The sequence below is a fragment of the Schistocerca serialis genome, chromosome 7 (genome assembly GCF_023864345.2).
Source record: "Schistocerca serialis cubense isolate TAMUIC-IGC-003099 chromosome 7, iqSchSeri2.2, whole genome shotgun sequence".
In the NCBI taxonomy this organism is placed as follows: Eukaryota; Metazoa; Arthropoda; class Insecta; order Orthoptera; family Acrididae; genus Schistocerca; species Schistocerca serialis.
The window spans coordinates 494,138,036-494,150,096 of record NC_064644.1 but is presented as its reverse complement, the minus strand read 5'-3'; the positions used below and the strand labels follow the sequence as shown (position 1 = coordinate 494,150,096).

At 39.8% G+C, this 12,061-nt stretch overlaps 1 protein-coding gene across 1 annotated transcript in view; it reads left to right on the top strand.

Moving 5' to 3' along the window:
• LOC126412398 (semaphorin-2A-like) overlaps nucleotides 1-9,583 on the top strand; it is a 425,849-nt gene extending 416,266 nt beyond the window's left edge. The window contains exon 14 of the mRNA XM_050081975.1: nucleotides 8,932-9,583. Coding sequence (XP_049937932.1) covers nucleotides 8,932-9,027 — 96 coding nt within the window. The 3' untranslated portion in view covers nucleotides 9,028-9,583. The remainder of the gene's footprint in view (nucleotides 1-8,931) is intronic.
• The last annotated feature ends 2,478 nt before the right edge of the window (nucleotides 9,584-12,061 follow it).

The window sequence follows — 12,061 nt, the reverse complement described above, 5'->3', positions numbered from 1 at the left end:
TGTCTCTGAGCAGTATGGGACTTAACAGCGGAGGTCATCAGTCCCCTAGAACTTAGAACTACTTAAACCTAACTAACCTAAGAACATCACACACATCCATGCCCAAGGCAGGATTTGAAACTGCGACCGTAGCGGTCGCGCGGTTCCAGACTGAAGCACCTAGAACCACTCGACCACTCCGGCCGGCTGTGATCTCTACCCTGCTGCAAGAGGAGAGCTTCCAACGGTCCTTGGTGACACTTTAGTTGCGACATGTCTGTGTCTCTTCTGTGGATGATATTTCATCGGCCACCGCTGTCCGCAAAAAGCTGTCGTTTATGACGTGCGTCTATCCTGCACGTATGTCCAGAACCTGGTTTGTGGGTGTGACAATGTTCTACAGATCACTGCTGAAAGCAGCGACACATGAGCGATACATTGTGTCCATCATATGCAGCAATCCGTCCATAAGTTTAGTCAGTTTCCCACAGGCCCACAATGCGACGCCGTTCAAATGCTTAACTTGTTCAGCAGGCGGACGTAGCCGTTGGTGAGGCGTGGTTGTAACATGTAGTTAATTTAGCAAACTCTCTTCAGATAAAACTCAACACTGTTAACGCCTGCAGAGTCGAAACATAGGTCGCATAGACAGACTTCCTGAGCGCCACCTGAAAGCCGATAACCATGAGAAATGATTCACTAATACTGCAACTCAGGATGCACGTATTATACACTGGTGCCACTGAATAGAATCCTTGACGGTGTTGCGTTTCTTTCCGGCACTGTATAGTTTGATGTTTTTTACATCATCATCACCATCATCATAATTGTCATTGGTCTACTGCTGTGTTGGTCGGATCTGTGTATCTCAGTTGCTGGTGGTCCATCACCTTCTTAATGATGCTGTGTGCGCTGCAGTATAGCACATCAACCAGGTTCTGAAATCTTTTCTTTCCTCTCGGTGTTATGACAGTTAAACTTCCCTCGACATCTGCGTTACTAAATGGTAAAATGGACCACTAGTTCCAATTGTTTCCTGCCTGTCTGACAGCTTTTAATTATAGCCAATGTTTGATTTTTAATATACCATACAATTATTGACCGAATTACAAACATTAAAATGCTGTCGTGGTCTACTATTGAAGATGTATTATCTTACATTAAAAGCTTAGCACAGTGAGTAAAGTAATGAAGCTGCAAACTGTTTATATGACTTGAGGAAGCATAACTCAGGCTATATTCATCCATTTTTTGAGAATGAGAGCACTTAGAGGCTCCCAGTAGATTATGCACATAATTTTAAACAATTTCGAAATATTTTCCCGCTGAAACTTCCGCAGAGTATTTAAATGGAAAAAAAAGTTTATCGCTTATTATATTTTCTTTGTTCACAGAGTAAGACTTCAGCATCAGGCATCACGTTTTAATTTATTGTTTCCTTACTACTGACTCAACCTGAAAGATATAAAACCAACATAGTTAGTGTTTTGCGTCTTGCACTATAGACGTTTAACATGCCTAACATTAAATATTTAACACAAGTGGATAGCCTGGTAAAAAATGAAACTTTTTCGAAACGGCCTCAAATTTTAAACATAAAATTTTTGCATATTACTAAATATGAGTACAAAGTTACAACTAGATCCATCGAAGAGTTCTTGAGAATTTATTACTTTATTTTATTTTGAAGGATTTTTAAAAGCTTCCTTTATATACTAAACTTACTAAAATGCGCTTGAAAAATTGAAGACTTTATTTAATAACGCGGACAAATACTTTTGCATAAGGATCTTAAAAATAATCTTCAAATGTCTGAATCTTTTTACTGAAATTAAACATTCAGATATCAATATTTTATTTTCTAAATTTGTTTCAAAATTATACTCAAGAATCTTCAAAATTATACTCAAGAATCTTAGCACTGATAATTTTCTCCAAAAATTTCAAAAATTGGAGATAATCCTAGTCAAAGTTAAAACACAATCACTCCCCACTTTTTCCTCTAAAATCCATCTGGGTTATTTCCGCTCTCTTCCGAGCTTCCTCAGCTTGTATGACCGTCATTCTGGAATCATGCCGTCTTCTTTTCTCGAATGACAGGCACCGTTAACTTTTACTTTTTTTTTTCGTTCGTCTCTAACTTTCTTCTTCATGTTCTCATTGTGACAGTGGAGTAATCTCTGCTAAAATGTAAATGTCGTGTGACTAGGGCCTTCCGTCGGGTAGACCGTTCGCAGGGTGTAAGTCTTTCGGTTTGACGCCACTTCGGCGACTTGCGCGTCGATGAAATGATGATAATTAGCACAACACAACACCCAGTCCCTGAGCGGAGGAAATATCTCCGACCCAGCCGGGAATCGATACCAGGCCCTTAAGATTGAGATTCTGTCGCGCTGACCACTCAGCTATCGGAAGCGGACAGTCCCTGCTGATCTTTTTGCTGCTGTCAGATAGCACGCTTGACCGAACTGTTAAACAGCTTCTGTCACAGCTAGTTCTACTTATCTTTTGAATACACGTGCGTCCTTTGGGTACTTTTATCAGATTGTACTATGTACTATTTGCATGCTCTTTCTAGCTCTGCATCTGGAAAGAATTTTATCAGATAGCAACCTTTCATAAACAGATGTCATTCTAACAACGATAGATGGTCTCTGAGCAGTATGGATAGCAGTTTTGTGTGATGGGTTTGAGGTTGAAAGTAACCAAACTGCATGGTCGTCGGTCCCGTAGTTTTGTGTGATTTAGTTTGTTCTCATTTGGCAAGAGAATAATTAAAGACACGCCAAGAATTCTCAACTTTTGAACACTTAATGTGTTGGGTTTCTCATCGGTGCTCATGCAGTGGTACAGTGTTACATAGATCGCACTTTTCATTGTCGTTGTATATGGGGCATTGTCAACAATGGCTCTTCTGTAATAATGAGCCAGCCTTACAATTGATCCCTCTTTCAAACTTTTACGTGCTTTCCCACCGAAGGTCACGTTTTGTGCCCGACTTCCCTTCACAGCCGTACTTAATCCTGTCCCAAGTTGTTTCGCAATGTGATTCACACACTCCTCCTCGACAATTTCTATGTTCTCGTAGACATTCAGTTGAACTTATTATATATATATATATATATATATATATATATATATATATTACATTTCTCTTTGCAATTTCGCAAAATCGTTTTGTATTATAACAATGCATATACGAATGTGCATATTCAAGCAAAAAGCTTGTTCTTACAAAAATTTGGCTTTTTTTTTGTCAGACCATCCCCTCTATTCATTTGTACACTAATCAGTCGGTTGGTCCTGTTTTCTAAGTGCAAGTTCTGTTCTTTAAGGAACTGGTATGGGGTGGGAAGTTACTCGTATCCCTCCATTAATGGTTTTATAAACCCCTCCTTCTTCCCTAACGTATGAGGGCTTGCTGCAAAGTAGTGCCTCCGAATTTTTTTTTTCAAATCAAACAAACCTTAGTAACATTCTACGTCTTTACTCTTCATACCTACAAATGAATTTCTTCACATAGTTAATCTGGCGGCGAACACATTTGTCCCAACGAGAGACCAGTCTGTTGACACTGTCACTGTAGAATGTTTGACTTTGTTGATGGTGCCACAGCCTCAATTCTGCTTGCACCGTTTCATCATTATCAAAATGAAGTCCTCGGTAGTGTCCTTTAAGTTATGGAAAGAGATGAAAATTGGATGGGGCCAGGTCGCCCATACCTAGAAAGAACATGTCGTTTCTAAATCTCAATCATCGTAGCCTTCTTCCTATGAGTTTTATCCCGTTTCATATAGTGGGCATCACTGTATTATATTTTCTCATTATAGATGTCAAATCGTTGGAGACAGGAAACAGGAAATATCTTATCGTAATTCGTTCACAGAGACACCTTTTCATTCGAGTAGGACGAGATTATAAGTCACTTGCTTCCCAACTGCAGTCTCTTTTCTCAGAGTATAGTTCTAATGTTTGACTTTGTTGATGGTGCCACAGCCTCAATTCTGCTTGCACCGTTTCATCATTATCAAAATGAAGTCCTCGGTAGTGTCCTTTAAGTTATGGAAAGAGATGAAAATTGGATGGGGCCAGGTCGCCCATACCTAGAAAGAACATGTCGTTTCTAAATCTCAATCATCGTAGCCTTCTTCCTATGAGTTTTATCCCGTTTCATATAGTGGGCATCACTGTATTATATTTTCTCATTATAGATGTCAAATCGTTGGAGACAGGAAACAGGAAATATCTTATCGTAATTCGTTCACAGAGACACCTTTTCATTCAAGTAGGACGAGATTATAAGTTACTTGCTTCCCAAGTGCAGTCTCTTATCTCAGAGTATAGTTCTAATGTTTGACTTTGTTGATGGTGCCACAGCCTCAATTCTGCTTGCACCGTTTCATCATTATCAAAATGAAGTCCTCGGTAGTGTCCTTTAAGTTATGGAAAGAGATGAAAATTGGATGGGGCCAGGTCGCCCATACCTAGAAAGAACATGTCGTTTCTAAATCTCAATCATCGTAGCCTTCTTCCTATGAGTTTTATCCCGTTTCATATAGTGGGCATCACTGTATTATATTTTCTCATTATAGATGTCAAATCGTTGGAGACAGGAAACAGGAAATATCTTATCGTAATTCGTTCACAGAGACACCTTTTCATTCAAGTAGGACGAGATTATAAGTCACTTGCTTCCCAACTGCAGTCTCTTTTCTCAGAGTATAGTTCTAATGTTTGACTTTGTTGATGGTGCCACAGCCTCAATTCTGCTTGCACCGTTTCATCATTATCAAAATGAAGTCCTCGGTAGTGTCCTTTAAGTTATGGAAAGAGATGAAAATTGGATGGGGCCAGGTCGCCCATACCTAGAAAGAACATGTCGTTTCTAAATCTCAATCATCGTAGCCTTCTTCCTATGAGTTTTATCCCGTTTCATATAGTGGGCATCACTGTATTATATTTTCTCATTATAGATGTCAAATCGTTGGAGACAGGAAACAGGAAATATCTTATCGTAATTCGTTCACAGAGACACCTTTTCATTCAAGTAGGACGAGATTATAAGTCACTTGCTTCCCAACTGCAGTCTCTTTTCTCAGAGTATAGTTCTAATGTTTGACTTTGTTGATGGTGCCACAGCCTCAATTCTGCTTGCACCGTTTCATCATTATCAAAATGAAGTCCTCGGTAGTGTCCTTTAAGTTATGGAAAGAGATGAAAATTGGATGGGGCCAGGTCGCCCATACCTAGAAAGAACATGTCGTTTCTAAATCTCAATCATCGTAGCCTTCTTCCTATGAGTTTTATCCCGTTTCATATAGTGGGCATCACTGTATTATATTTTCTCATTATAGATGTCAAATCGTTGGAGACAGGAAACAGGAAATATCTTATCGTAATTCGTTCACAGAGACACCTTTTCATTCAAGTAGGACGAGATTATAAGTCACTTGCTTCCCAACTGCAGTCTCTTTTCTCAGAGTATAGTTCTAATGTTTGACTTTGTTGATGGTGCCACAGCCTCAATTCTGCTTGCACCGTTTCATCATTATCAAAATGAAGTCCTCGGTAGTGTCCTTTAAGTTATGGAAAGAGATGAAAATTGGATGGGGCCAGGTCGCCCATACCTAGAAAGAACATGTCGTTTCTAAATCTCAATCATCGTAGCCTTCTTCCTATGAGTTTTATCCCGTTTCATATAGTGGGCATCACTGTATTATATTTTCTCATTATAGATGTCAAATCGTTGGAGACAGGAAACAGGAAATATCTTATCGTAATTCGTTCACAGAGACACCTTTTCATTCAAGTAGGACGAGATTATAAGTCACTTGCTTCCCAACTGCAGTCTCTTTTCTCAGAGTATAGTTCTAATGTTTGACTTTGTTGATGGTGCCACAGCCTCAATTCTGCTTGCACCGTTTCATCATTATCAAAATGAAGTCCTCGGTAGTGTCCTTTAAGTTATGGAAAGAGATGAAAATTGGATGGGGCCAGGTCGCCCATACCTAGAAAGAACATGTCGTTTCTAAATCTCAATCATCGTAGCCTTCTTCCTATGAGTTTTATCCCGTTTCATATAGTGGGCATCACTGTATTATATTTTCTCATTATAGATGTCAAATCGTTGGAGACAGGAAACAGGAAATATCTTATCGTAATTCGTTCACAGAGACACCTTTTCATTCAAGTAGGACGAGATTATAAGTCACTTGCTTCCCAACTGCAGTCTCTTTTCTCAGAGTATAGTTCTAATGTTTGACTTTGTTGATGGTGCCACAGCCTCAATTCTGCTTGCACCGTTTCATCATTATCAAAATGAAGTCCTCGGTAGTGTCCTTTAAGTTATGGAAAGAGATGAAAATTGGATGGGGCCAGGTCGCCCATACCTAGAAAGAACATGTCGTTTCTAAATCTCAATCATCGTAGCCTTCTTCCTATGAGTTTTATCCCGTTTCATATAGTGGGCATCACTGTATTATATTTTCTCATTATAGATGTCAAATCGTTGGAGACAGGAAACAGGAAATATCTTATTGTAATTCGTTCACAGAGACACCTTTTCATTCAAGTAGGACGAGATTATAAGTCACTTGCTTCCCAACTGCAGTCTCTTTTCTCAGAGTATAGTTCTAAGGTACAATGTGAAACACCTTCTCCAGGTCAACAACACACGTGCATGGATTCCTTCATTTTTTTAGTTAACCTCTCTCCCCCAAACTTGCAAAGAGTCTATTGCATCTAGTGTGCCCCTATTCTGTCTAAGACCAAACTGCTCGCCTGACAGTTTCTCCTCCATTACCTTCCCAATCTTTGATTCGCAGGCTAATTGCCCTAGTCGAGCTACAGGGTGATCCATTGATCGTGACCGGGCCAAAAATCTCACGAAATAAGTATCAAACGGAAAAACTACAAAAAACGAAACTCGTCTAGCTTGAAGGGGGAAACCAGATCGCGCTATGGTTGGCTCGCTAGATGGCGCTGCCAAAGGTCAAACGGATATAAACTGCGTTTTTTTAAATAGGAACCACTTTTTTATTGCATATTCGTGCAGTACGTAAAGAAGTATGAATGCTTTAGTTGGACCACTTTTTTCGCTTTGTGATAGATGGCTCTGTAATAGTCACAAAACATATGGCTCACAATTTTAGACGAACAGCTGGTAACACGTAGATTTTCTAAATTACAACACATAATGTAGGTACGTTTGAACATTTTATTTCGGTTGTTCAAATGTGATACATGTCCCTTTGTGAATTTATCATTTCTGAGAACGCATGCTGTTACTGCGTGATTAGCTGTAAATACCACATTAATGCAATAAATGCTCAGAATGATATCCGTCAACCTTAATGCATTTGGCAATACGTGTAACGACATTCCTCTCAACAGCGAGTAGTTCGGCTTCCGTAATGTTCGCACATGCATTGACAATGCGCTGACGCATCTTATCAGGCGTTGTCGGTGGATCACGATAGCAAATATCCTTCAACTCTCCACACAGAAAGAAATCCGGGGACGTCAGATCCGGTGAACGTGCGGCGACCAATCCATCTGTCATCAAATATGCTATTCAATACCGCTTCTACCGCACGCGACCATACGTCATGTTTGAAGTACATCGCCATTCTGTCATGCAGTGAAACATCTTGTAATAATATCGGTAAAACATTACGTAGGAAATCAGCATACATTGCAACATTTAGATTACCATCGATAAAATGGAGGCCAATTATCCTTCCTCCCATAATGCCGCACCATGCATTAACCCGGCAAGGTCGCTGATGTTCCACTTGTCGCAGCCATCGTGGGTTTTCCGTTGCCCAATAGTGCATATTATGCCCGTTTACGTTACCGCTGTTGGTGAATGACGCTTCATCGCTAAATAGAACGCGTGCAAAAAATCTGTCATCGTCCCGTAATTTCTCTTGTGCCCAGTGGCAGAACTGTACACGACGTTCAAAGTCGTCGCCATGCAATTCCTGGTGCATAGAAATATGGTACGGGTGCAATCGATGTTGATGTAGCATTCTGAACACCGACGTTTTTTGAGATTCTTGATTCTCGCGCAATTTGTCTGCTACTGACGTGCGGATTAGCCGCGACAGCAACCAAAACACCTACTTGGGCATCATCATTTGTTGTAAGTCGTGGTTGACGTTTAACATGTGGCTGAACACTTCCTGTTTACTTAAATAACGTAACTATCCGGTGAACGGTCCGGACACTTGGATGATGTTGTCCAGGATAGCGAGCAGCATACATAGCACACGCCGGTTGGGAATTTTGATCACAATAGCGATAGATCAACACGGTATTGACCTTTTCCGCAATTGGTAAACGGTCCATTTTAATATGGGTCATGTATCACGAAGCGAATACCGTCCACACTGGCGGAATGTTACGTGATACCACGTACTTATAGGTTTGTGACTATTACAGCGCCATCTGTCACAAAACGTAAAAAGTGGTCCAACTAAAATACTCATATTTCTTTACGTACTACATGAATATGTAATAAACATGGGGGTCCTATTGAAAAAAACGCAGTTGATATCCGTCTAGCTGGCCAACCATAGCGCCACCAAGCTAGACGAGTTTCGGTCTTTGTAGTTTTTTCGTTTGATGCTTATTTCGTGAGATATTTGGCCCGGTCACTATCAATGGACCACCCTCTATATTACTTAACACTCATTCTCTTTGGTACTGGGATCGTTAGCACTGTCAGTTGTCCTCTGACCATTCGCCGTTTTCATTGTTGCATAGTCTTAAGACTTCTCTTATGCCTTCTTCATTCACTTAACTATTCCCACTGTTTCCCAATTTTACATTTGATGAATGACTAATTATTTGCTGACGAGAGTTGGCCTCCTGAACTCGCTAGTAACTTCTGCGCAGTGAGTAGGGCTGAAGCAGAAGTTGTTTTGTGTCAACATTCGTTCCTTGTTCCAGGTGTGTGACAGTCGGCAAAGCGACAATCAACAGCGCAGTGTCGCGTCAAACAACGTGCTCCCGGAGGTGGAAGCCGGCGACGACGGTGCTAGGTAACCTGACAAACACACGCACAGGCGCTGCCTCTTCCGGCAGCTCGCCGGCTGGTAAAGAAGAGAGGACTCGTGTTCGCGCGTGAAGTGCTGACTGTGTGGCTGCTTTGCGCCGTCTTGTTTTCGCAACAGGCGCTGTGCCAGGCGCCTGCTGCAGAACGATAGTCTCACAAATCCTTGGAATGCTGTCGACTGCAGTGTCACAGGTGGCAGTGCAAGCTGCAGACGCTCCATGAGAGACGAGTATTACTCATTTTGTTTTCACTTATCGACTCACCGTATACTTGTCTCGGGCAGAAATGCAGTCATTTTGTGACAAGTTAATTTTTAACTTTCTTCCACGTACATTAAGTTAATAACGAATACTAAGCTCCACGATGCCCTCATAGTTCAAAACACGTTTCCTTATCGTATTATTAATGCGACATTATCAGTCTGCTCTACACAAATTGGGCAAAGTTCGAGGATAGGCTGCTAACATCAATACACGTCTGAAATGTGGTAAGGAAACACAAGTCCGATAAAGTTATGGTTTAACAGTTACAAGTACTACGGTATCGCCGATTACGACATTTGGGATGGGGGGGGGGGGGGGGTAGGACGTCAAACGAACCGACTTGGAGCAGTAGAGGCACCACAGGACGTTTTAATTTACACTATCTATACTTTTACAAGTAACTTCATAAAACTTTGTCAGGATGACCAGGAAGGATTCAGGATTCACACTCGTAGCAGCGGAAGTTCAAAAACATAACAAAATATTTTTTTTACAAGTGAAATTTCATCATTTTTTTCACTTACTACAGGCTCCATTTGTTGCTATAGGTACACTTTTCTTCATAAGTAAGAGACACTGTTCGATGAATTTTGCACAGCATACAAACCATACTTACAGGTGTCAGAAACTCTAGAATCTATTTAATTTACGAAAAATGAATGAGCTGTTGCGTTTTAAACTTTATGTTTATAAAAAAATCAAATTTTGTAGTTAATTATCTCAATTTTTACCACAGTTTTTAATAGATTTGGAAAATTCTAGAGTTTTATGCACCTGTAAGTATGGTTTGTATGCTGTGCAAAACTCATCAAAGAATCTCTCTTACTTGTGAAGAAAAATGTACTTATAGCAACAAATGTAGCCAACATTGAGTGAAAAAAATGATGAAATTTCATATCTAAAAAAAATTTAGTTTGTTATGGTTTGCATTTCCGCTCCTATGAGTGTGAATTCTTAATCCTTCCTCCTCATGCTGACAAAGTTTTATGAATTTATTTGTAAAAGTATAGACAGTAGAAAATAAAATGTCATGTGGTGCCTCTCCTGCTCCAAGTCAGCCCGTTTGACGTCGTCCCCCTCTTAAAGGTTTTACAATTCACGTGCAGAACCAGTGGGGTAATGGAGTGGTTCATCTCTAGCATAAAAACACAAGATATATCCGAAATATTCTCCACCCTAATCGGTACACTCCTGGGCATCTTGCACTATTGTGTTGCAACCTTTTGTAAAATCCTCAGGCTGAAGGTGAAAATTTTTACAGATATCCACGATGAAATTTGGCATGTCACCCGACTGTTACAAGCAACGGTACACTCTCTGTGGATTTTAGATGTCTCCACAGATATAAATGTTTTGGGCCCGATTCCGGAGACTCGTCATATGCTCCTACCACACATCTCTGATGATAAATTTCAGTTAATGTGATCTGGAAATTTCTACTGTAATATGCTAGATATCTGTCACACATAGATCATAAGCTCATCACACACATAAAACGTAACACGATTCGCATCCAATGTACTGAATGATGCTGATAGGTAGCGTTGATATAAGATGCAGTGGCTAAGGTGTCAACACAATATTTGACTGTAGCTCCAGTCAAAGCCCTCGACTGTTCTTTGAACTCAAGGATATAGCAAAGCCAAGAAAAAATAGTGTACTGAATACATTCAGTTGTTCACTGAATAACGCAGTTTTTATTGGATGAATGTCATACCATATAACTAATTGGTAAATCAAACTCTTGCAGACATATGTTAGTGTAACATTTATATCTGTGTGTTTAACATATCCCCAAACTTTACGTATTTATTTCAGTCCCATCCCGCATGTGTTTCATTCTATGTTGTCACAGTACTTGCACAGAGTATTGAGAACATGCCTAGCTTGTGTTTTCAGATCTGTTACCGAAATTCAGGGGGTGTACATAACGCATGCCAGACGAAATATGAATGTGTCGGTCAATTTTATAAATGAAATCTTTCTCTAAACATCGGAGTGTTCGCTAGCGTTAATTTCGATTGATTTCTTGTGCGTGTACTCAGTCTCAATCATGTCCACACCCAAGTTCTGTGCGCCGTCGACTATCGCTTGCTTCAAAACGCCACGTGATATGCCAATGTTCCTTATATAAATAGAATCTCAAACCTCTGGACATTATCGGAATCCGTAACTCTCAGAAGTAAAAAAAAATGATGCATTATAGATCGAAATTGCCTTGAAGAACCAAATATTACGTACATTGTGTGACATACATGCTTCACTAGCAGCATCTAATGTCATTCGCGTATTTGACTACTGTACTGAAAAAAAATCTCTCTGACGTTCTTCCAAGAATATTGAAAATTCATTTTATGCGCCAGCTTGTCCGACAATTAAGTGCAAACCTCGGGACGAAATCCAAAGTTGTCGTCCCCTTAAACGATTAACAGCAATCTCACTATTACTTCAAAGCTCGCCACTCGGATTTAAAATGTGCTTCTCAGTTTATTTGTAGCACCCTTGTTACCTTACGTACTAATTTTAAAGTGTACTGTCAGAAAACTAGAAACAAAACTGTTTTGCGAAAATATTTTAAGAAATTTACAACAATTACTTTAAGAGCTGTTTCATAAGCAGTGCTTCTCACAATCTAAAAATGAAATTACAACAAAAAATTTCTGGAAGTCTTTCATTATATATACTCATTGTATGTAAATCTGTACATATTTCGCTTACTATTTATGTAATAAAGATTTTTAAGGAAAAATGTGTAAGGTAT